The following is a 26,282-nucleotide window of genomic DNA, read 5'->3' as shown; positions in this document are numbered from 1 at the left end:
ACGATTCAATGAGGAAGAAATGAAGTGGGTTTTTGAAGAAGGATTATTTTATCGTGTCTATGAATTAATAAATATTGCTGATTAATCATGTTTGAATTTTTGATATATTTTTGATATGTATAAAGGAAGAAATAAGAGTTTAGAAAAAAAAAGTCTGTAAATAGGATATTTTTATCAATTATTGTATTTTTAGATTATTTTTTCGTATGATAAATGTAATACATACTACAAAAAAATTTGAAATAATCAATTTTTAAAATAAAGTTTAATTCTAATTATTCTAATTATTATTCTAATTAAAAGTGTAAAATATTTACTCTTAATTTCAATATTTCTTTATGATTCTATATGATTTAATTTGATTTGTTTGTAAATTTTGTTGGAAAATTTAAGAAATAAAATATATTTGCTTTCTATTAAATAAAAAACGGTAAAATGTCGATTATTTGGGAAAGATATATAGATTTAGATAAACAGCAAGAACAAATTCATGAATTATGAAATATTATTTCTTTTACGAAAAAATAATTAAAAATTAAACAATTTTCAAATATAAATATTTATTATAAAAGAAATGTATTATAAAAAAATAATCGTTTTTAGATATTATCTCAGAACATATTTCCCATAATGTAAACATTTTTAGATATGCTATTTTAAATTTATTATCAGTCATTAGATAATCAAAATTCAGATAATCGATGTTTTACTATAATGCGAATAATATAATACATTTATTTTTTTCAACAATTTAGTAATTAAAGCAGTCTACTAATTAAATTTTATATTTACTTTTATTATTGTGTCGCATAGTAAATGAAAAAAATTTTTACGATATACTCAATTATATGTATATTTTGCAAAAAATAACTAACTTTATTTTATAAAAAAACAAACAATATATGGAATACAATAATTTAAAGCATAGTATTTGGCTAATAAAATTCATAAATTTTCATTATTTATTTTCTTTATTATTTAAAGTTATTTTAAAATTTCGCTTAATTTTTATCAATAAAATAAAATATTAAATTATATTTTGAATACAATGAAAAGTAGAAACGAAGTAACGATAAAAACTTTAATATTAAGGATAAAAAAAAACTTCAATAAGTTAAGAGGCATTGTAATCGGTACAAATATCATAATTTGATCATAATTTAAAAGAAATGAATTAAAAAAGTAATCGATAAAATAATCAATTTATCAATTGTCTTGAAAATGAAAACTCTATATTTAATACAGTTTCGAAGTCTTTCCTTTTCGCTTGTCACATAAAGTCAAAATGCATCGATATAACGCGTTCGTTTGATCGATCTAGCGTAAATTAAATATCAGCAAAACATACGTTTTCAATCGTATAACCGTTCTAATTACCTCTGTGGTTGTTTACAATGGACGTTTCAAATCAAAATCATATATAAATTAACCCTGAAATTGGCAATATATATGACTAATAAAAACGATCGTTTACAAGGTGGAAATGTCAAATCTGTCGCTAGGACGAATTAATGTTTAACCGATAAATAAACGTTAATAGCTTCATGTTTTAAAAAAGTAAAAAAAAAAAAAATGCACCGAATAGAAAAAATGGAACAATTGTAGAATCGATGATTATCTGCTTTTTCAATTACACGATTGCACACTTTTTCGAAATGATCTGTTTTTACATGATTATATATGTTTTGTACCAGTGCAGAGAATATTATCTAATTTATTTTTTTGATTGATGTTACATTTAAAATAATACCATTTAAATTTAGTCTATTATTTGAATAAAGCGCCCTCTATGTAATTTCCCATATATATAATATATCTATATATAAACGCACATATGTATATGCATTTTTATTCTGATAAAGAATTACATATAGCAAAATTAATTTATGATTTATATACGTATTTATCAAAAAGATTCAATTTGTTTATTAATATCTATTAATCAATGCGTTTAAATATAATTATATGTTTTATTTCATACAAAGATGGAAGATTATAATATTATTACTTACCTAAATTACAGAATCCTTCGTCATTAAATTTGCCAATGCAAACTTTTGTTTCTGCATTCATATTCTACATCTTTCACTTCACTTACACTCTTACACTCGTACACTTTAACACGTTTTCATTGATTTGATTAAAAGAATTACACTAAAACTATAACGAGAAACAAAATAATTCGCATGATACGAATAAATGCATTTACTTACACTTAGCGCCTATTTTAGTTGCGCAGTTATCCTTTGCGCTATGACGTCACGGCATGAAATGAATAGAAGTCTAGATGTCGTTAACTTGCTATTCATGGTTAGCAGATAACTTCACGTTGTTAATGATTAATGGATAATTTCACGTATGTTATTGGAAATCATTCATTTCATCATTATTGGATGTTAATGTTCGATTAGCATCAGTCATCGTTAACTAACTTGAAGAGGATATATAGGTAATATAGGTATACTATACATATACATATATATTATACATATATATTAATATAAAATATGTATACAATTGTGTTAAAACTTATTAAAAGATCACATCAAAAATGGAACAATTGAATGTGGAAAAAATTTCGAACGTTATTTGATCACTCGAAACAAATTAAGCGCAACGGCTGTTATAAATTTCATCTTGACGAACGATAAAATCGCCGCTACAACCGCACTCGATTTGATTGGATTTTTTCCTACCCCTATTAATAATAGTCACGTTCAACACTGTTCACGTTACGTGTTGAAAAATATTAAATTGAGCATCCAGACCTTTTAAAATTCATACGTATTCTATGCGGTAAAGTATGTGTATACGTTTTTGCTCTATTTAAAGTCGTAAATAAATATTTCTTTCACATATTTTTTTGCAAAGAAACAAGAAAAACTGGAACTGTAAATGAAATTTAATAAAAGAATTATCACGAATAATTGTGAAAAACAACTCAAAATAATTTCTTTAAAATATTGAAACAAAGGTATTTAGTTGATTCATTTGACACGCTATTGAAAAAGTAGCAAGCGCATTGACGATTGTTAATAGGCTCTCCCGACAATACCGATTCTTTTTAATTTCGATAAAACGGTAGATAAATACAACTCGTTCGCTGAATCGTTCAATTTAATTAAAAGCCTTTTCGTGTGTGCAATTTTCTTCAATTAGCGAAACGGCTCCCTTTAAACACGCTCCTTTCACGAGTGTATCACTCTATCTTCGTTACAATTTATCGAACGTTCTACTGGTAATTATGCGCCTTTATGACTTGCTCGCCCGGCTAATACGTCACGTTTGCGCGCGAAATTTTTATTCTAACGATCTCGTGTATCGTGTACAACATTTCGGAACACGAACTCGCCACAATCCATGACGGCACTACTCGATCTACATTAATTGGCGTCATTATTGCTCTGCCCATTTTTTGGGATAAACCGATTTCCCGTTTCTCGTTCCGCATTAAACTGTGCATGCTTGTTTTGTACTTTTTATGTCTCGAGTGGTTTTCCTTAAACCTTGTTTTTTCAGCATTAAAAATATCCTCTATCAAAAACGTGAAAATTTAAATCCAATACAAAATAATAATATAAAATAATAATAATAATAATTCAATTTAACTGTTCATTCTTTTTTTCTTTAACGATTTGATTGTTGATGATATCTTTTTTTTTCTTCTTCCTTTCTTTTAAATTGAATTTATTATGTTCTCTCATTTAAAAAAATATATTTTTTCTTTTCTAAAATATGATTTTTAGTGTAAATTAACACGTTGCAAAAAATTCTAGTGAATAAATACAAGAATACCTAATTCCATGGGTTAACATTGGAAGCCTGAGCTTTCTGGAGATTTTCCGTATCCAAATACAACGATGACGATGCGACAACATACTCTGAGAGTTCGGAGGTCTATTTACACGAGTTCGCAAATATAGCCATAGGTATCGAAGCCAACCGAAGCGAAGAATTGATAAATTAGTTATTCCCTCAGTCTGCTGCTGTTCCTCCAGGTACGTTTGATTTGAGGTTTCGAATAATCATACCTATTTATATTGAAAATCTCTGGAGAAATTCTCAACATTCACTTATCTAATACATATACATGTCTGAAATATATTAATATTATATTCATAAAAATGTTTTTTAATTACATCATTTTTCCTCTTTCTTAAATTAAAAAGTAATTAAAGATTTTTAATATTTAATTAAAAAAAATATTAAAATAAAATATTGAATAAAGTATATTTTTCTACAAATCTGAACAATTTAATGAGATAAATATGTACAATTTAATATACTTCAAAAATTGAGGATTTCAAAAGTAATCTTTGTAAATTTTCATTTAATGAGATTAAATTTTCTTCAACGAAATTACAGGATTATTACAGGAATATTATAAGTAGTATCTGTAATTTTATCGAAAAAAAGTCTCATCAAGTTGTAGTGAATCATATGATTAAAACTGTCGCTTTTGTCATGAATTCTTTAATCGTGAGTGGAAAATATTTTTCTATCAATTTGAGCAATTTAATACTCATAAAAAATTGCATAAAGAATATTTTTTTATGAAAAACTTGATAAATATATGTATATTCTGTATTGTTAAATATGTATAATTTAATACATGTCAAATATTGGAAATTATACGAGATTATAAATTATTTGGGAAAGCTTTAATAGAAGGCGTAGCTGGCCCGTTTATCATCGGATAACAGTTCCGGAGTACATCCTTTGAATGTAACTCTACCCTTGGGTAAACAAGACTAAGGGTTATGACCATTCTCGTTTGTCTTTGCATTCGGAGAATCTTCGCGCGAAATCCCTAGCCAGGACCCAATTAACTGTCTAAGAATTCGATTCTATCCCATGGTAATTCTAAGATAGTACGACTCTAACGACAGATTAGGAAAGACAATATTTGCTGTGATGCTTCTGCGCCTAATCGCGTATTGCCTAGCAGATGTGCTTCACTTAATATCCGCTCACTATTTGTCTTTCCTTCCAATAGAAGCTCGAGACTTGAATAAACATAATAATTTAAAGATTATCAAAAATTTTTGATACATAAATATGAAATTTTTCTCTTTCTTGTGATAAATATGATTCAAATATTAAAGCTATCTTCTTTTTATAAATTCTTTTCATATATTCTAAATTATAAAAAAAAAAAGTAGTTACTAAGAACAAATAAATTTATTGTAATTATTATAATTTTTTGTACTATCTGATATCAATTATTTAATTATAAAATCACATAAAATTACATTTCGAATGTATCTTGTAATTTCTAAATTTTATATCTTCTAATAGTAATGATTTTTTAATGATTTTAATGATTTCACATTTATAGGTACCTGCTGTTTCTCTATATCGAATATTGCAAGACATACAATTATTATTCGGAATTAATTACTCTTCACATCAAACGAAAATAATAAGTTAGTAAGATAAAATATATAACAAAAAATATATAAAAATTGGAACTGTCTTCTTATTGCTGCAAATTCTTCACTGGCTATATTTTTTGCAGAAAGTCACGTCCAAAATGGAGACAACTCAACTAAATTGCAACGTGTCTAAGGATCCTCCGTGTTCGACCACAGAGACCCGTATCCGCATCTGCGACGGTTTGAATTGAAGATTTTTGCGGACGGTAACTCGTTGGCTCACGCGCTAACGTATTTGCAAGATCCGCTGTGCTGATGGACATATAATGCGACGTGTGATTGTAGGCCCGCCAATCGCGGCCGATTGTGCCTCTGAAGGCCCGCTAACTATCTCAAACTAGCCCCATTCAAACCGCCACGACCTCTCTCTATCCATCTCTATCTACCAACTCGGCCTCTGTATCTCGCTCGTTTCAACCCTTATTCACCACCACCTCCCGGTGCCCGTGCGTCTCGTTCATCCCCGACTTCGCGTCTTCGTTGCTCCCGATTCGTGTCTCGTTTGCACTCACTTCACATTCCGATTTTCCCTCCTCTTCTGTGAAAACTCCGTCCTCGTTCGAATTCGATGTATTTCTTGCCGCACGTTTCTTCTGCACGGCGCACATCCTTTTCTAATTTTCGACTGGCTCTTTCACCGCACACGTAATCTTCTATTTTATTCGCTATACCCTTCCTAATGCGATAGCTCGGTCCATACAAATACAGCCACAGCTTCACCTGTTTCCTATCTCGCCTCACGAATCGAATGTTTTACCTCTCATTTAAAATTCTTTATCTCGCTCCCTCCATTCAACTCTCGCGGTAGAGACATTTCGTTTTTTCGGGGTTTTTCACGATTCTTTCCGCTCTATTATTTAATCCTAATGTATCTATTTTCTTTTCATAATATTTAATCATGTATCTTATTTAATTCGGTTTTCTTAATAAGTAATGTTCAAAAATCTAATTTGAATAAAAAAATAATGATATTTACGTTTAATCCCTATTTATATTCAAATAGATTTTTAATTTTTTTTTTTCGAAGTATATTTTATCAGCAAAAATCCCGTAAATGTTAATTGTGTAATTTCATTTTAAACTTTTTTAAAAGTTTTCTAAAGAAAGAAATGAGTTGTTAATATTGAGTTGAAAGAATGTATATATTTTTTAAAATTATTTATCAAAATTGCTTATATTAAAATTTCTTTAATTTTTTGTAAGTAAAATTAGACTTTTAAAGTGACATTATCTTAATATTAACATAAACTTCTCGTCTCTAGTCGTTTTTTTTTTAAAAAACATCTCTAACTTGTATCATACTTCATCGTTATCACCTCTCTCATTCGTTTGATTTTCACGATTATACCGATACCGCTTCGTTTCTCTCTCTGCCATCCCCATTCTCTCTATCCTTTCACCACTACCGATCATCTTTCCTTTTCCAACGCCTCTTATCTTTATTGTCGATCTCCGTTCAACCTGTTTCACTCGTCGACACAATCACGTGTTACATAGGTACGTACGTTCTACTAGGCTATTCGTCCCGATTCGAATTCTCGACCCTACATAACCATGGCACGTTCTACGTGGGAATTTCAAATCTATCAGCAACCCAGACGAATGCAAATCGCGCATGAAGCGCGCTTAATAAAGCCCGCACGCGGCCCGCAACTCGCAATTTTCTTTTCGACGCTACGTGTCGCGCGCGCTCCTCTTAATGAAACCTTCGCATGCACTGTGCGAGATTCACAGCTACGTTTCCATTCAACACGCATCTCCACTTCGATGCTATTAGAAAAAGAATACATTCAGGATCGTTAAGATTCGACAGAAAGAATTAGGCGATTTTATATTATCCTGTTGGAAAAGAATTGAATTTGTAGAAAGAAAATGACAAAATCCATTTGTAACAATTTTAAAGAGAGTAAAAAAAATTGCTTACAGAATTATTGCTTTAAGAAAAACATTGATTGAAAAAAATATTATATTTTTATACAATAATTAATCAGTTAATTATTTTTCCAATCTTCACTTTAATTTTTGAATTAAAATTTTCCAAATTTGGTTTTGATTTGTATGAAAATATTAAAAAATGGTAACTTTTTTAACAATAAAAATATAATCTATTGATTTAATGCTGAATATTATTAATCAAAAATATAATTTTAGATGCAAGAGAAGGGCATATTCGAATTTACATTTTTATTGTATAATATAAAGTATAATCTAAAATCTATAATAAATCGTTTATTTTTTATCGACATTTATATTTAGCATCACATGATGAAAAATTTTTTAAGTATATTTTTAATTGTATTATTTAATTATATATTATTGTCGATCTTGTCGATCTTTAATAATTTAGCTATCTTTTCTATCTAATCAGGCTATCTTTTATTCTGAAAAAAAAAATATGAAAATAGAAAATAGAAAATAGAAATAAAAATAGAAAAATCTAACAATTTACGAAAATTATAATGCAATAAAAATATTATACAAATTTAAACTAAAAAAATTAGAAGAGATTTCAATTTCCGATCACAAATAAAAAATTATACTTTCAATTTCTCATTCATTGTTTTTAATAATTTATAGAATAATGAATAGAATAATTTCGTTTTATTACATCAAATATTCTCACTAAAAATGTATATCGATAAACTTCTTTTTCCAATGAATCAGTTACGAATCATTTCATCCAAATAAATCTCTTGAAAATGTCAAAAAAAATAGCGACATGTGTGAATCTCGATGATCAGTATCAAATTGAACAGGATAATGCTTTTTGACCAGGCATATTTTGATCAGGCGAAAATTGAATTTGAAGGAAACACAGTCAAGAGATAAGCGCGGAGAAGCGTAGCAGCTATTTGCGTGGCCTTAATAAGGACGTTTGATGGCGTTGGCTTTCCCTTAACAAGCCGGCTAATATCCTGGGGCCTTGGCTCCCCTTGGTCTGTCTTCTCTGTCCCTATCTCTATTCCTTCTTCTCGCTTCCTCTATCGACTTCGCTAACCTACCGCACCGTCGGGAATCACTAAAGCTTGAAAACCGAACAAACTCAGTTAGAGAACTCGGTGTGAGGAGCAACTGGACCTAGCGGCAAAACCGAGCCTTCTCCGCATCTGCGATTCTCTTACGCAGCTTGCCATGTTTATAGACTGATTTTATTCAGTCTTGGATGGTCGTTTAATAGTTCTAATTAGTAATTAAAAAGATTATATTAAAAACATCTTTATCAAATCTTTTTCATTTTCTTTTAGGAAAATAGAGACACATTTTAAAATTTTTAATTTTTTCCTTCTATAAATTTAAATTTTCTTTAATAAAATATTTGTATACAATAATATAAAAATGCTGTAAATATTATTTATAATTATGATCCAAAAGTACTTTATTCAATCTTCATTCAATCAAAAAGTTGTTATGAATCTTATCATTAAAAATTATTTTTATTATATTTTTTATATATTTGATTTTTTTTATAATAACATTCTATTAAATGTTTTCAAGTGAATAATTTTAATGAAAAAATAAAAAATCTTTTCACATAAAATCTCTGTAATGATAAAAAATTTGATAGTAATATAGAATACACAGTTAAAATATAATATAAAAATTTATTTTATGTATATTTTTTTAAAAATATATATAAAATAATTCATACGTATTTCTAGTAATTGCATATTAATATATGTACACATATATAACAATAAACTTCGCTTTACTTGAATCAGCAGACAATTGAAGAGACTAAAAGAAGTTATCTATAATATTTTAAATTTAAGTACTAGAAGATGATCAAAGAAGAAGTAAAATTTCACAAATATTCGAAAATTTTACTTTCAATATAAAATTTGAACTATTCAAAACGGCATTTGCAGAGACATAACAGAACTTTAATTTCACTCTTTGCAAATTATAAATAAATCATAAAAATTTGCATTATATTATAACGCTATTAGGAAAGTGTTGATTTCTCTATAACAGAAAAGAAAAACTTATTAATTCAAAAAAATATTTTTAATATTTTTAGTAGATAATTAATTACCCTTTTCTTTTTCAAATCATATAATAAAAGACTTGCTGTCGTTGCCAATTCATTATTTCTGCCAGTATTTTCGGCATTAATAACATATTCATTTTTTGGTTTCGGAAGCCATCTAAAACATACGATATTTTGAAATAGATTGTATATAGTTAAATAGTTAAATATTGAGTAAAGATTATGTCATTTTCAACTTACGAATGAATTATTGGTGAAAGCAATTTTTTATCGATAGAAGAAACATCCGTAGGACCAGTCCACCAACTAATGAAATTACCTACGATGATGACAATTAATGTGCCTAAGCCAGTGAACCAGTGATATGACAATCGATAAAGAGGAAATACATCATCTTCACTGAAAAAAAGACATTTTTATTTAGTGCTTGTTTGAAACAAAGCAACAAACAAACCAATTTATCTCTGGTTAAAGCTTTCAACAATGATAATTATTTAGAATTTAAAGATTCAATAATTATAATCAAGATTAAGATTATCTTACTTTGGACGATCAAATTGCTTCAAGAAACTTTCAGAAATATTGCCTTGGCAATGAGAAAAAACCACTGAAAGTTTCTTAGGAACCAAAAGACCAGCACCGATGGACCAATTTGCACCTAAACTCGCCCAGCCGGCGATTACGAATCCTACGATAGCACCCATGAATGCACCCTAGTCGACAGAAAAAAATGATTAAAATTTTTATAATTATTTATTGAAATATTATAAGAAAATATTATAAAATTACGAAAGCGTGTAAAAAAAATACATAAGAAAAAATAATATTCCATAAATAATTTACCTTAGAATTTACCCATGGAAAGAACATACCTAATGTAAACACTCCAAAAGAAGTGCCTGCAGCTATTGCTGCTAAACTTCCAGTTATCTGAAATTATATTTAAATAATATAAAAATAAAATTTTACCGAGAAATTCTTAGTTTATAAAAATATTAATTGAAAAGATACTTACAACTAAAACACCTCCTAATTTTTCTACTAAAAATAACAATCCTATAGCTATACAACCAAGCAAAACAACCAAACATTTTACAAAAATAAAGGAGCATCGGTCGCTTGGTTTCATACCGAAGCATCCTTTTACGAAGTCTTCTAAAACAACCACTGACGTCGAATTAAAACCTACAGAAAGAGTACTGGAGCAAAGTGAAGCACGATTTAATAAAAAATTATAATTATATTATAAAAAATTAAAATAAATTTATAACATTTACCTGAGAGCTGCTCCGAAAATTGCAGCAATAAAAAGACCTGGCACTCCATGTAAATGTTTTGCAATTTCCATTACGTAAGCGGGCAATAATTGGTCATCGGCAGTAATCAGACCGGAAGCTCTAGGATCGCATTTAGGTGGAGACCACCAGGCTACAAGAACCAGGCCACACCAACAGCATAATGATATGAACAACATAATACTGATTGTAAATATCGCTAATGATCTAAAATAAAATATAAAATAATATGCAGAATCATTACAAATATAACTATCGTTATAATATTATTATAAATATAACTTTCTCTATATCAAAAATTAATTGTATACTCACTTACAGTTTGGACGTTTTCAAATCTTTCAATGATCTGTATCGTTGAACCATAGTTTGATTCACGGATATATAAGCGGTACTATAGAGCCATGAACCAATTAACACGGTCCATACTGTATGTCTTGTATAAGGAGATGGATCAAAACTAAAGAAAAAAAAGAGGAAATTAAAATAATCGACTCACAAACTTATCCCATTTTCTAAATACACGTATAAAATTAAATACTTCTTACTTCAAAAATTCAATTCTATTAGCATCCAAAGATCTCTTCCATATCTCAGCAGCGCCAATTTGATAAGTACCCAATATACTAACAGTGAGAACACCAGCGACCATGATTCCAACCTGAAGCGCGTCTGTCCAAACTACCGCTTTGATACCACCCTAGTAATCACATTCTCCAATTAAACCCACCTTTCATCTACATAACCATCATGATAGCCACGAACAATCGCGACTAATTATCCTTTCATCGAATTCCGTCTATTATTACATTTAAAACAACGAAAAAATAACAGTATACAGTATATTGTCCGCAATTGAAGAAAGAAAAAGAAATGAGCATAAGTTACCGATACTCGATAAACGCAGACTCAAACCACTTGTTTAGTTCGAAAACAAAGACTCTAAAAATCGAGATGGAGATAGCGACCAACGAAATTTAAATGGCCTCTTTTACTCATTATACAAAGTTTCTCTATAACAAGGGCCATCAAAACATGGAGGAAGAATTATCGAACGAGCGACTGGCAAAAAAGTTTCGTTATACGCGATCGTTAAGCGAAGGACAAGCTTGCAGACGGGGCAAAAGCGGTAATAAACAATTTTCCAAAGAGTCACTGGGCCGCGATAAATTTTCATTAATTCGCGGGCCACAACAAATTGCTTGAATAATTACAAGCGCGCGCGAGCATGCGATTAATCACTTCGGCGTTGGCTTTGTGATCTGCTAGCACGGGGAACGAGCACTCGACGTGCTCCGCGCCATTGTTTCCGTCGGGCCATTGTCGAGCTTTCAGTTTCCGTCCATAAACATTTCCAGTAGCCGGGTCCGCGTGAGAGATTCTTCGCGGCATTGTCCACCGAAAATTGTTTCCTACCAGCTACCGGCGCCCTCCCGTCCGAGGAACTCCAGTTATCCCCAAGAGAATTCGCTGAACCGGCGTCCTTGGAAAATTAGCTCGCATATATACCTAGAGACTTCGAATTCTGCCTCTACGGTTGTTTTACGCGCATCTCGTCACTGTACGCGATACATCTTGTTAACATCTCGCGAGATGAATCCGCCTCGTCACGATCGTTTAACGCGATCACGTTGTCCTAATAAAATCCATCCAAGGATCTCAGACTGATATTGACGGATCGTTATTGCCATCTTGGATTCAAATAAGATGAATTCAAAATAATAGATTCAAGGTGATTTCTTGATACGATTTATATTGTCGAACGTAATATAATATATATAGTAATTCACGAAATTGGTCGTTGTAAAAAATTTTCGAAAAAAAAAATAATTTTAATTTTAATGAATTTAATATATTTGCAAGAGAGCGTAATGAATTGTATGTAAAGTATTTTTATGAAATCAATCAAAGTTTCCGCGTGTTCATTCATTTTCAAGTTTCTAATATAATTTTGCTTAGGAATTTTTATTATTGTAGAATATTAGATAGAATATTAAAATTTAAGTAATTTTTAATATGAAAAATTTTATTCTATTTCGTACAATTAAAATTACATTTGAAAACTGAATAAAGTGAAATTCTAAATAATAATGAATTCCTTTAAAAGAAAAAAAAATAAAGAATTGAGTTTTTATTTTCTCAAAGATATTTTTCATAAACAAAAAAAATATTTTTTATAAAATAAAATCATTGTACACATATATAAACTTTCATTAAAATCAGAATTATCGAATTAAAAAAACATAATACATAATAATAATATATCATTCATTTCATGAATATTTATATATATGATGTATTTTGATGAAAATTTTTAAACGTTAAGAATAAAAAGATGCTTTAGAATTTAGAATCTAAGATTATGTCAAGTTTATTTAAAAGTCGTTCAGCCTAAGATATTATTTTTAGCTTAAAATTTCAAAGTTGCATGACAATCATTTTTATTTTTACAAGTAGTTTATATTTTCAATATATACATATATATGTATATTTATATGTATATATTTCAAAATGTATAAATGTGAATATTTAATTTTTTTCCAAAAATTATAGACAAAAAGCATTTATAAAATTTCACGAAATTTCATGAAACTATTATTAAAAAAAGAGAAAGATAGTCAGAAAAATATTCACAGAGAAGTTGTAAATGTATAACTTTTTATAGCTCGTAGAATTTATGTGTCTTTGTCTGCCAGAATATTTTTTAACTTTAAATACGTGATCTTCCAGAATTTTTGTACAAAAAAATATACATTCTACGCGTTCAATTTATACGAATCCCAAAGATACGAATCCCAGAGATATGTATAAAATAAAATTTATTAAAAATATTTTATAAGAATACAATATAATATAAGAATATTGTTTTCTTTTTTAAATCAAGACAAATAAAAATCATAGTTTCGATATAAAATTATTTAAAACGAAAATCTTATCTAAAAAGCAATTGCGTGAAGAATCATTTCGTTTTATAATACGATCGAGATAACGAAGATATCGAGATAAATTTTCAAAGCATGAACTTACCAAAACAGTGTAGAACATGCATATGAGACATACAATGATCCCGATCAAATGTACATCGATACCGCTCACTGTAATTAATCAGGAAGATTTTAGTAGTATTCGGTTAATATTCTATTATAAATAATATCGGCACATAATACCTTGATTTAGCGCTAATGCTGGAACGTAGACCACGATCGATTGGTAAAGGACCTAAAATTGGTTTATTACGATATTATTAATGCAACATCGCTATCGACCATTGGCCATTCTCAAAGAGAAGCAAATTAAAGTTTCGTGTTTCCGCAATGTAATATGACGTAATTTTGTTGCAAATCAAAATTTCCATCAAATTGAAGTCAATGGTAAAGTAGTTATTTTTTCCAAATTTTCTTCTCGTAATTTGAAATTTTTAATTTTTTTAATCTAAAATTTCATCGACACTGCCTTACAGCATAGATATATGCACTTACCACGTCAATTATAAAGATCAACGATATAAGAATCCTTACGCCGCGATTGAATCTTATTTCCAAGTACTGCAAAAAAAAAGAAACAATGAAAATAGAAATTACACGTATTTATTGTTTTCGATATAAATATACCTCATAAACGGAATTTAATCCCAATGCAACGAAAACTGGGGCGTAAATAAGGGCCACGACGAGACCGGAAAAAAGTATGGAAATAATGGTGATCCAATATTGAGTTCCAAAATTATATATCTCCGCGGGTGTTCCAAGAATCGTCACACCAGATATGAAACTAAAAAGAAAAAATTCTCATCTTTCAAGTGCACATCTCTTATAGTATTTTACATTTTATTTCATAGAGCAAACATCAATGATACTTGTGATGGCTTAATATACTGGCAATTAGATTCGAAGGATGGAATACCTGGCAACGAGAGAAGCGGAGACGGGTAAAAGGGTCATGCTCTTTCCTCCTAAGAGATAATCTTCCGTGCTCGACTTCTGTGCTCCCTTGTAATGCCATAATCCTGCGGCAGCAGATACGGCGAGCATCAACGCGAACACCAGCCAATCTGCCCAATGAAAGTATCCTCTTTCCTCTGTTTCCAGCATTCTGGCTCTGGGAAACTGGAGCCAAGCGAAAACTTGATTTATAAAGCTAGATTTGCTTAATAACGCCGATAATAGGCGTAATGAAAGTCAAATAACACGTACGAAAACTTAATGCCTCTTGGAATGATATGAATAATGGATTTTTGAAGATTTATTTTTTTGCCGTCGCTACGCGAAATGTAATAACAATAAACATTAAGCATGCATTAATAAATAAATCTACTATAAAACTTTTGTAAAGATTTGGAAAAAATATTAAACGAAGATTATTGTCTTTTTTTTATCGGACTTTAGATATGAAAAAAGTTAAATACAAACAAATTAAAAAATAAAACTGCTATTTTAGAATAAGTTTGAATGTAGTTTATGATTAGTTCGCTATATATTTTTGTAAAGTTGGCATTAAGTAAATTACAAATAAATGTATTATGCTAATGATCTTTATAGCTAAAACATGTATAGTGTTAATGGAATGTAAGATATATACAGTAGTTCGTTAGTTCATGATGTATTTATGGAATTCTTGTCTTAATGCACACATCTATCGTACATGTATGTTCCTAATTGGTAATTGACACGTGACCTTAATGCGACTTGCAGCTGTTAGTGTTTCAATGGAGCTTGTTAACTCGTTAAGTTCCATCCAGACTGAGAGACAATTGTTTGCAGACATATATCCGTAAACAATCCGTGTACATTGTCCGTGGATAAGGAAAGACAAAATATAAATTCATGCGCATATTTTGTCTTTTATTGGAATGAAAAAGAAGAGAGGATATCTGCAGCAAATAATGAAGAAACGTGCATTAAATAAATATTTTAAACGCTAGATATATATCTTAGCGTTTTAGCATTGATATATAAGAACAAGAATTTCTGCACAAAAATTAATATCTTTTCTTTTTATTTTTCAACTTTTTGTAATATTTGTAATCTCGAAATCATTTTTAGACATCCTCATAAAATTTCTAAATTCAGAGCTTCTATCTATATTTAATTCTCTAAAAAAATTTTCTAAATAAATTTTTATTAATATCTACTACTCGATAATCGTTTAATAGTTTTTCTTTTTTCTTCTAAATTAAAAAAACAAATATATTCCACAAACCATGTGACAACAATCTTACAAACACATAATTAAGATATTGTTAAACGTAAATACACAATATTGTAAATACATTACATACTTTTTATTTGAGAACATCAGAAATTGTAGACTATTTATAGAGATATCCTTCAATCTATATAAGATTGGAATCACACGAATGATTTAAAATGTTAAAATATATATCAACTCAAGAAATAGATTTAGGTCAATAGCTCATGCAATAAAATGATAGTGTTTCAACTTTATTTGAGGTTTCAACCTACTGACTTAAATCTACCGCTTAAATTGATATTTGCATCATAATATGTTTTATCTGTAAATTATTTAATGTATAATATAATATCACTAACATCGATCATTTCTATGAATATTGCTGTTATTCTGTCCATTTTTTTTATAAAACTGAATAAAATCAATAATTTCGTAATGATCTTGATGATCTTCATGATCTTGACCTTATGTTTGATATATGATATCGAAATAAACTATTCGCATTTCAATTTTTTTATTCGATGAATAAATAAATAAAAATTAATGTATAAATATAAATATATGTCAATGTATTTATGTATATTTGTATTGAAAAATTTTTATTCATCTATTCATTTTATTTATTTATTTTTTTCGAAAATCAAAATGCAAAAAAATTTCCATAATAATCGTATTAATAAATTTTTTATTTAATAAAAACTATTATATAATTATATTTATTAAAAAAAGTTTTTAATTATCATTAAGTTGTATAATAAATTCGTTCATTGATTAAAGAGATTTTGTTTTCTGTTTAATGAGATTATAAAGGAATGCTTTGTTATTTCTATTATTTTCCTTAATTAACTACTATAGATAATAAAAAATATCGTGTTTAACTGAATTAAAAGCATTACTCACATTTAGAAAAAGGAACTCTTTTTCATTATGGCAATGCACAATTGCATTATATATGTAATAACAATATTTAAATTTAAAAATTATTACAGTTTGAAATTTTATTCTAGCCGTTATATCTACTAAACTTTGCTCTAAGTGATTTTTATTTGTTTCATACATTGCGAAATTTTATCAATAAAGATTAAGAATACCAATAAAATAAACATATCTGAAATATAAAGTTTTTAATATAAAAAGTTTATAATAAAAAAATATTTAATTTAATCAAAATATCATAGAAAAATCATGACATGAACAAATCAAAAACAAAATTATATATATAATTAATTAAATAAGTTTTGAATTATCAGTATTTATTATAATATATATTTCTTACAAAAAAATGCAATCGGATTTATCAATCTAATTTAATGATATTAGATATTTAAATTTAGCGCCATTTGCATTAGTATCATTCGTTCTATTATAGATGTCAGAAGCATACAGAAATCAATTTTGTTTCATGATAGTGTCTTACATTACAGGATATGAATAGACATGGATTAAAAGACTTTTGTAGAATAAAGTGAAACGTAGAACTTAATGAAAAATCATTTCAAAAATGTGAAAAATAATCATATATATAGAAATTCATGTGAATACAATACATTAATATCGTAAGTTTTTATTTCCTTTTTTGAAAACGGAAATCTATTTGCTTCTTAATCTTTTTCTATCATTCGCGATCATGTAAAATTTTGCATATTGAAAAAAATTCTTATATGTCATGCATTTAAAATTTACAATAAAATTTTTTTAATTTCTAATAAAAATTTGTGTTAGTGACTAAAATATTTAATATCATGCTACATACATATGATTTCTTAATAAGTATATATATATATACATATATAATAACGTTCGATAATTGTCTTCTATTAGATCTTATACATGCAATATACACGTAATATAAATATATATACATGCAATAGAATTAAATATTGTTACCGACTGAAAATAATCAGCAAACGATGTAGTAGAAATCGATTATAGATAAGTATTTACTATCTACTCAATTTTATAAATAGTTTTCCTTATATTTAGTAACTCACTCGTATTCATATATATTATTTAAATTTTTATCTTCTACATACAATAATGAAAATATTATGACACAATTTATTTATATTTAATATTAATTATATTTCAATTTAATCGATAATCGGTAAAAAATATAAAAAATAATGAATAATTTCCTTTAAATATTAAATTCCGACTAGTAATTTTCTTTTTTCACGTTCTGATTTTTTTTATTTCTTATTCAAGTAATACTTTCCAAGAATTTACTTCTACAAAGCAAGTTTTATTTAGAAAGTAATTGATTTCATTTTTCTTGTTTCTGTCCTCATTTTATAGAATATGCACAAAATAATATTTAACTTGCAACTTTGTAACCATACAAGCATTAAATTTTTTATGAAAATAGATATTAAAATGAATCAGTAAATATAATTTAATATAAAAAATTTTAAATAAGCATAAACCAGTAATTTATATATACATACATAATATAAATAATTTTAAATAAATCTTATAAACAATTTTAATTATATAATATAGAAAATATTCATACAAAATAATTAATATAGAATTATTTATTTCTTTCATGAATATTTTAAATTAATATTTAAATGACTACATAATAATTTAATGAAAATAAAAAAAATAATTGAATTGTTCAATATTACTTCTATATACTGATTCACATACCAAAATAAAATTTCAAAGCTATCGATCAAACAATCAAACGCAAAGAATGACGCAGGACATCAAGCACAACCGCGAAAATCACAATGAAAAAGTGCGGTTACGTGACTCGAAATATTCATAAACATATTCTCGTTAACAGATATAATGCAAAAGATTTACACAATTTAAATATTAAAAAAAAAAAAAAACACATAGCAAAATAACACGGTCAATAAATATAGTGAAACAAAAGATATAGCGTAACGATCAACCATGTTCCGTGATCAACAGTCAACTGTCGTAAAGTTCGATATTCGATGTGCAACAACTGGTTTCTTCGATCGAAATCTAAAATTCATTCAACTTTTTATTTTAGCATAATAAATAATTTAAATCACAAATTTGATTCTTTTATCGATTGTTTAATATTAAATTAAATTAATTATGTGATATTAAATTATAAAGAGCTTAGACAGGGAAAAAAGATCAAGAAAATAAAATTGTAAATGCTGTCAAAGACAATATTGTGAAATGTTAATATATTACTATTGAGTCAAAATCATTATATAAATATTCTTCGTGTATATAATTTCAACATTAATCAAACAATATAAGGTAAATGTACAATTTGTTAAGTTACTTATATAATTTCAAATCAAATAAAATTTGACGATTAGTTCTATATAATTAATCCTAACCACGTACTGATAATTAATCCCTATTAAATGTATATATATCTTTTTAAATTACTTGTATTCTATTGCTCATTTTTCATTTGCTACATGGATTATATATTTTTATATATTATATATCGTGATATGAATATATAAGATATAAAAACTTCAACTAAAATAATTTGAGGAAATTAAAATTAAAAAAAAAAACAATTAGTGTTTACAAGTAACAAAGTATTTTCATATCATATATCATAATCATTATAAATAATTACAAAGGTAATAATATATAATCAGCTTTTATTTAGGATTTTCAATCTAAAAATATGACGCTGTAAAAATTTGCATCATAATACAGCAAATACAATACCATTTAATTTTGAATAATTTTTTTAACATAAGACTTATTCTTTTATATTAATTGTAAAAATGGCAATATTGAAGAAAGTATATGCATTCATTGATCACATCTAATAGTTCTGTGTGCACGCATTATTTGTTAACCAAACAGAAACACAAATATTTTTAATAAACAAAGTCATATATTTCTAACCACTTATATTGTTTATACTGTTAAAAATAGGATGGAAATAAAATTGGAATGTTGTAATTAAAATTATCTACTTTACATTAGTTCATTTAAATTTGATTCCAATATATATGAAAATAATATACTAAATAAAAAATATAAACTCAAAAATTTAAGTATAATTTAAGTTACATTTACTATTTGAATTAGTTTAAATATTTATATATTATATGCATATTTTATGTTAATGATAAGAATTATTAAAAAAAAAACATGTTAATTATACAAAATATAAAAATTATAACTTAATAATTTCTATTAAAATAATTATTAGTATAATAAACAATTATAATCTATATGTGAGATTTTACCATAAATTTCAAACATCTACTAATAATTTTCTTTTTATCTATATATACAGGATATTAATATATTCATATGAAACTTTTTAAGAATAGATTCTAGAATCTAAAATAAAAAAAAATTGATATATAAAAATATTGATTGAGATTTATTTATTAAATTATAAGCAATAACAGTTTAATGAAACGAATTCTATTTTCATCACGCTTTATTTAATTTTAATTGCTTATAACTTAATAAATAAAATCGATATTTTTATATATTAACTTTTCTTTTGTTTTGCTAGAATCGAATCTTCAACGGTAATTCATTAATATATTAACATCTTATATAATATTAAAAGTCAGTTTTTTTATATGTTTTAATACAATAGAGAAGTTTGTTTTATAAATTCTCATAAATTAGATTCTCAAGGTACACTTATTGTTTCAAACATGGTATATATAATAATGATGATATTATGCATTATTTACTTATCATTTGTACACACTCACATTGCATGCTTTTTTTACTATTTCATTTTTTATGGTAATACTTACACTCATTAAAACATACATACCACATACTCTTATACATATGTGTGTATTTATATATATATAATATATATCTCAATTTTTTTTAATTTTCTTATTTCACAAAGAGTTATCATTAAATTTGTCAATGAGCAACAAAGATTTCATTAATATAAAATCATCAACAATATGAATTTTTAATAATGACTTCTCAATTATATATTGGTCAGTCTTTTAAAAATATTATATTCCATATAGGAATCGTAATATAATTCATAAATATAATAATAAACAAAGATAATTTATTCTTTGTGAAATAAGAAAACAAATTTGCATATTTAATTTTTCGCACTTTTCGAGTTAAAAGTGGAATATAGAAATTGTGTACTAATCACAGTTTTTGATGTCTCCCTTCTCCAAAAAGCCATAAGCAGATTCTATCAACTATATATGCAAGAATAAAGTCTGCTATTAATACTTGAATTAAAAGACTGCGGAACTACAAATATAAAATATAAATTAGTATTAGTATTTAAGATAATGATATAAATATGAACTCTAACTAAAAACTAAACTAAATTTTCTTTATATTCACTTACATCGCTTGGAAAATCTACAATTTCAAATTGTGTTGCTAATTCAGGTAAAAATCCACATGTCAATCCCAATATAACGGCAGCATTGCCTATAAGACTATATAATAAAAATTTATTCTGTAATAAACTTTCCATATATGGGTGACCCTGATAATAAAATTATTAAATTAAAATGAAATAAAGTCATAAAAAATTGTAAATGATATTTCACTTAGCATAATACTTTACCCGATAATTAATTGCAAAAGTAGAAATTTGAATTGTCATTGCAATAATATAAACTGTACTGTTTAATAAATTTGGTTCAAATGGTTCGTCTTCATCATTAAAATTTGTATTCAAGGCCATACTTTCATTATATGGATTATTTGGAGCTAATATAGCTGCTAATTTATCACTCCTTGTTAAATAAAAAAAAATATATTTATAATATAATATTATTAATTCTTTAGATAATTAATATATATTTAAATAATTTTTAAATATTTTTATATTTTTTATTATTTTACTTACTTTGGAGATAATAAAGTAGCTTCTTTAACTAAATATACAAGAGAAAAAAAATGTACAGCAAATTGAAGAAGTACAGTAGCAATCGTATATAAATTAAAAATATTTGGAAGAGGTCTTTGTTTAGACAATGTTTTTAATGGTTTTGATCTTGATATGAATAAGAAACAAGTGGCTAGTAAAATACCCTGTAATGTAGCTTGTGCATCACTAAATTTTATTCCATCTAAATAAAGGACAGATTGGCTATATGCAAGTCCTAATGCGTTAAGTGCTAAAATTTTGAACATCTGCAAGGTGGTAACTAAAGTGCATCGTCCTTGCTTAATAACATGGCATACTATAATGAAACAAATATTAATATAATATTAATTTATATTGATGCTGTTATTAGAGTATTGTATACAATAAGACTTACTACATTGAATCGACGACATTTTGCTAGTGAAAGGTGCAGCAATTGATGCATCTCCTAATTTAACTATAACAGATTGCTCTTCAAGTTCTTTCAATATCTTTTGTATTCTTGCTCTAGTATTAGCAGAAACTCTTGGATTATTTCTTGGCCCATTTGTTATTGTTGAATTTGAAATGTTATGTTCATTTTTTATATTATCTTGCTTTTCAGCAGATACTTTTTCTGGTAAACTTGATAAAATTGCAACACCTAAATAAAATAAGTTAATAATATAATTTTATATTATAATATATATAATATATATATATATATATATTTAATACATTTATATACTAACCCACTTGAGCATGTTTTAAAGCACCAACATCATTAGTACCATCTCCACACATTAAAGTTGTGTATCCTAAATTTTGCAATGAAACTATTATAAATTCTTTCTGTTTTGGTTCACATCTTGCAAAAATTACAATATGTGGTAATAATTTACGAAGTAATTCTCTTTCATTATCTTTTAAATATGTTAAACCCTAAAAATGATATATTAAAAAGTATACATATTGATATATATTTAAAATATTTTTTTTATACAACTTACTTCTCCTGTTACACAAAGTGCATATTCTCGCCATATTTCATTATTCCGAGAAACATTTTTTATTTCCAAAGGTAAATTTATTTTTCTATCCACACTTTCCCATATCCATTCTCCATTATTTGAAGTCAATATAAGCGTAATTGATTTTTTTGTAAAATGTAATTCACGACTGACATGACATGCTGTTAAAGGATTATCACCAGTAATCATAACAACCTATAAAAATAACAACTCGTAACAACACTATAAAAAAATTTAAATATACATTTAAGTTTATATATATATATATATAATTTACCGAATGTGAAGCATTCACGATCTCTTTAATAACAGCTTTAGAATCAGGTTTAAGCGGACAACTTATGATTACAAATCCAGCAAAAATGAGATTTTTTTCTAATTCTTCTCGTGTAAGTTCTCTTAAATCTTGCGAAGATAAAGGACCAGGAAGTTTTCGATATCCTAAAGCTAAAACTCTTGCTCCACGACGTGAAAGCGATAAATATGTTGAATCATAATTATCTGGTATAGATGATAACTGAAAAAAAAAATAAATAAATAAAATATTTAAAATATATGACAATAAAATAAACAACTTATTATTTTACAGACCATATTCTTAATAATTTCAGGAGCACCTTTCACAGTAGTCATGTAATTGATTTCTGAAGATCCAGGTGTTGTATATCCAGCTACAACTGACATACGTTTTAATGCGGAAGAAAAGTGATGTCTTTGTACGATTTTTAAGACAGGTGATTGTCCTTTTCTAGGTATCATAGAATCAGCTAAAATAAATTAAAATTGTTAGAATTTTGTCAAAAAAATTTTATATAATATAATAAAATAAAATAATATAATAAAATACTTTTTGTAAGATTCCATTTAATAGCTTTTAATGTAGCTTTTTCAAGAGGATCTCCAACAATTCCATCATCTAATTGTACAAGAGAATGGCATGTTGCAAGAACTTGAATACTTTCTATAGGCGCATCAGAAAGTTGCATAACATCTGGTTTTCCTCTAAAATAATAAATGATTTTTTAATATAAATTCTTATATTAAATCAAATTTAAAAGTTATTTGATTATTCTTACTCAATCCCCGCTATACCTTCGACGACCAAATTATCGCTAGTTAAAGTACCAGTTTTATCAAAACAACATATTTCAATTTTTCCAGCAAATGGAATTCTGAAAGGTTCAGTGCAAAATACACCTATACAATAAAATTATTTATTATAATTTTTTTTAAAAATATATATATCTAAATATTATTTCTATATATGTTTTAAATACCTAATTTTGATAAGGCCAATAATGAAGTATTAACAGCTAATGATAATTCAATAGGCAATTCTGGAGGTACAACTGATGTTAGAATAAGAGTACATTCCAAGAACAATTTATATCTATTTCTAGTAGGATCTTCACTTCCTGTGTATTAATGAATTATTAATAATTTGAAGATATTTTTGGACATTCACTTAGATTAATATATGTTTTATTTATTTAGATATTACATACCTTTAATCCACACATATGATGCTGCAGCAATTGCAAAAATTAGCAAGAATAAAATAAAACCAAATGTTTCCAAGTTATTAGCAGTAACACGTTTAACTCCAAATAATATTGTTCTCAAAAGTTTTCCCTGTGATGTTGAAAATCCAGTACGTAAAACATAGGCTACACAGCCATTATCAGTAGCTGAAAGTTTCCACATAAAAAATATATAACATGTATTGTATGAAATTATTATATTTAAATTATATTTATATTTAAAGTAAAAAATACCTTTAAGACCAGATACACTTTTACTTGGTGGAGTATGTTGTACAACTTTTGTACCTCCAAAAAGTACATGAAGTTTATCATCACCTTCTATATCCAACTGTCTATTTCCATCAATTTCTTCTATGGGTTCCTTCATTTGAGGAACCGATTCACCTATCAATAATGATAAAATTAATAAATTAATCATTAATAATAAAATTAATAATCATCAGTAATCAAAACATATAAAAAATCAAAATTAAATTACAAATTAATATTCTATCTAATTCATAATTAATTCACCTGTTAGCATACTCTCATCAACAATACAAGGTCCTCTTAAAAGTAACATATCACATGGCACTAAATTATCATTTTGAGATCGTGTAATAGACACAATATCACCAGGAATTAACTGATCAGTAAACATGGAATGCCATCGTCTATTCCTATAAACCTTTAAAAATGATATTATATGATAAAAATGATATTATTATATATATTTTATATAATATGCATTTATTTGGACAATATTCATTAATACCATCATTGTATATGGTTTATTTCCCATTTTTCTAATTTCAGCCATGTTTCGAAGTTGCTGTTGCACAAGTGTACATTCAAACATAATGAGCATAACTAATGTAAATATACTATAATACCAATATTTATCAAAACACCATAATGCTACGCAAAATAGTTGAAAAACAAAAAATGGTGCAATTGCTCTTTCTTTGAATAGTTCTCTAAATTCTGGTACAACCATATCTAACCTATATGAAAATAATAAAAAATAAAAGAATTGAATTATATAATTTTTAATAATTTAAAGAAATATACTTACTTATTTTTCCCATATTTTTCTTCTGCTGCTGCAATATCTTTTTCATCTAAATATCCTTTCCATTCGCAATAATGCTTAACAGAGTGATTAATTGGAAATTGAAGGCCTTGAAAAGTTTTTTTATCCGAGTTCCAGTAATATTTGGTCTTTTGAAATATAAACCATGGTTCTTGTTGTTCAGAATGATGTAGTTTGACAAGTTCTGAACTTCCATTATTAGGAGTAGGAACTACTTTTGCAATTTTCGCGTTATATGGATTTTTTTCCTAAAATAATTTATATTTTTATAATTTAAAATTTCCCGTCAAGCAACCATGTGACTTATCGGAAAGAAGGCCGGTTCGAATGGCTGCCACGTTAACGAAACATATTGAACAATACACGTGCGAATTATTAAATTAATATATTTTCTTATGATAAACAATTGTCAACTCACCGAGCTACAATTAAAAAAAGTGTGTATATGCACCGACCACTGGCAACACAAACATATGAAAATTTGTAATACGCCGATAGCTGCAATGCCCACTAAACCCGCATCATAATATTCATCAATTCCGTAGACAAAAATCCAACTATAAATCCACACAGTGTGTAATATCACAGAGGGCAGAACATATCCCGTGAATAATAATTTCCGAGGATTATGCAGAGTGACAGTTTGTACGAGTTCATCTACCCGCGATGAAGCAGTAGTCGCCATGGCTATGATCACGCTATGCCGTAACAGGAGCGTATAGTTTTTAGTATTCAGAGATTTGGGTTCTTCTCATGAAATTTAACGACACAACAAACTCACGTAGCAAAACATATACATAACAATTAATTCTTTTGAAAAGTGTTCGAAATATGTTTAATTCTTTCGCATCTTCCTTCAGTATTTTATATATATACTAATTTACGTTAACAAGACAAAAATGAAATTTATCC

At 26.9% G+C, this 26,282-nt stretch overlaps 3 protein-coding genes and 3 long non-coding RNA genes across 10 annotated transcripts in view; 3 read left to right on the top strand and 3 right to left on the bottom strand.

Moving 5' to 3' along the window:
• The window catches only part of LOC107995538 (LIM/homeobox protein Lhx9), a 601,193-nt gene extending 598,943 nt beyond the window's left edge, over nt 1-2,250 (bottom strand). The window contains exon 1 of the mRNA XM_028665570.2: nt 2,013-2,250. The gene's annotated coding sequence lies outside the window, so the exon portion shown is untranslated. The remainder of the gene's footprint in view (nt 1-2,012) is intronic.
• A 115-nt stretch (nt 2,251-2,365) lies between these two features.
• LOC107995505 (uncharacterized) lies at nt 2,366-8,923 on the top strand. The gene is made up of 4 exons (XR_001765567.3): nt 2,366-2,449; nt 3,777-3,998; nt 5,339-5,426; nt 5,519-8,923. It is a non-coding gene; the product is annotated as an uncharacterized LOC107995505 (long non-coding RNA).
• Nucleotides 8,924-9,017: 94 nt separating this feature from the next.
• LOC107995530 (sodium-coupled monocarboxylate transporter 1) lies at nt 9,018-19,040 on the bottom strand. 3 transcript variants are annotated; one of them, XM_062083413.1, is made up of 16 exons: nt 18,558-19,040; nt 16,809-17,016; nt 14,622-14,824; nt 14,330-14,489; nt 14,198-14,263; nt 13,886-13,937; nt 13,746-13,813; nt 11,267-11,418; nt 11,038-11,178; nt 10,701-10,925; nt 10,439-10,622; nt 10,267-10,353; nt 9,967-10,136; nt 9,664-9,822; nt 9,469-9,580; nt 9,018-9,398 (listed from the first exon to the last, which is right to left on the bottom strand). In XM_062083413.1, the coding sequence occupies exons 2-16, from the start codon at nt 16,965-16,967 to the stop codon at nt 9,363-9,365; spliced, it is 1,974 nt and encodes a 657-aa protein (XP_061939397.1). In that variant the 5' UTR covers nt 16,968-17,016; nt 18,558-19,040; the 3' UTR covers nt 9,018-9,362. The 3 variants fall into 3 exon arrangements, with proteins under 3 accessions (XP_061939397.1, XP_061939399.1, XP_061939398.1); XM_062083415.1 differs by lacking the exons at nt 16,809-17,016; nt 18,558-19,040 and adding an exon at nt 15,393-15,526 and having other exon boundaries at nt 9,018-9,580; XM_062083414.1 differs by lacking the exons at nt 16,809-17,016; nt 18,558-19,040 and adding an exon at nt 15,360-15,495 and having other exon boundaries at nt 9,018-9,580.
• LOC133667107 (uncharacterized) lies at nt 11,936-14,825 on the top strand. Its single transcript, XR_009832265.1, has 2 exons — nt 11,936-12,450; nt 14,557-14,825. It is a non-coding gene; the product is annotated as an uncharacterized LOC133667107 (long non-coding RNA).
• LOC107995532 (uncharacterized) lies at nt 17,298-23,815 on the top strand. 3 transcript variants are annotated; one of them, XR_009832264.1, is made up of 3 exons: nt 17,307-17,464; nt 23,067-23,258; nt 23,366-23,815. It is a non-coding gene; the product is annotated as an uncharacterized LOC107995532 (long non-coding RNA). The 3 variants fall into 3 exon arrangements; XR_009832262.1 differs by lacking the exon at nt 23,067-23,258 and having other exon boundaries at nt 17,298-17,464; XR_009832263.1 differs by having other exon boundaries at nt 17,298-17,464; nt 23,067-23,815.
• On the bottom strand, nt 19,494-26,055 carry LOC107995529 (endoplasmic reticulum transmembrane helix translocase). Its single transcript, XM_017053103.2, has 18 exons — nt 25,789-26,055; nt 25,353-25,618; nt 25,053-25,281; nt 24,812-24,965; nt 24,530-24,682; nt 24,260-24,442; nt 24,032-24,169; nt 23,831-23,951; nt 23,602-23,756; nt 23,346-23,521; nt 23,032-23,271; nt 22,734-22,949; nt 22,476-22,665; nt 22,139-22,387; nt 21,724-22,060; nt 21,439-21,610; nt 21,214-21,357; nt 19,494-21,113 (listed from the first exon to the last, which is right to left on the bottom strand). Exons 1-18 carry the CDS (start codon nt 26,053-26,055, stop codon nt 21,006-21,008), a joined length of 3,498 nt encoding a protein of 1,165 aa, XP_016908592.2. The 3' UTR covers nt 19,494-21,005.
• Nucleotides 26,056-26,282: the final 227 nt, after the last annotated feature.

This window comes from Apis cerana, linkage group LG12 (genome assembly GCF_029169275.1).
Source record: "Apis cerana isolate GH-2021 linkage group LG12, AcerK_1.0, whole genome shotgun sequence".
NCBI lineage: Eukaryota > Metazoa > Arthropoda > Insecta > Hymenoptera > Apidae > Apis > Apis cerana.
This window is presented reverse-complemented; position numbering and strand designations above follow the sequence as displayed.

Excerpts from the sequence above, each read along its gene's own strand:
- LOC107995530 (XM_062083413.1), bottom strand. The coding sequence starts at position 16,967 with ATGTATGAAACAAATAAAAATCACTTAGAGCAAAGTTTAGTAGATATA. Across the intron at positions 10,926-11,037 it reads GATTTGAAAACGTCCAAACT|ATCATTAGCGATATTTACAA; the intron begins GTAAGTGAGTAT and ends ATTTTATTTTAG. Across the intron at positions 10,137-10,266 it reads TTCCATGGGTAAATTCTAAG|GGTGCATTCATGGGTGCTAT; the intron begins GTAAATTATTTA and ends TCTGTCGACTAG.
- LOC107995529 (XM_017053103.2), bottom strand. The coding sequence starts at position 26,055 with ATGGCGACTACTGCTTCATCGCGGGTAGATGAACTCGTACAAACTGTC. Across the intron at positions 22,388-22,475 it reads TTTAAAACATGCTCAAGTGG|GTGTTGCAATTTTATCAAGT; the intron begins GTTAGTATATAA and ends TATTTTATTTAG. Across the intron at positions 21,358-21,438 it reads CTTTTGCAATTAATTATCGG|GGTCACCCATATATGGAAAG; the intron begins GTAAAGTATTAT and ends TTTTATTATCAG.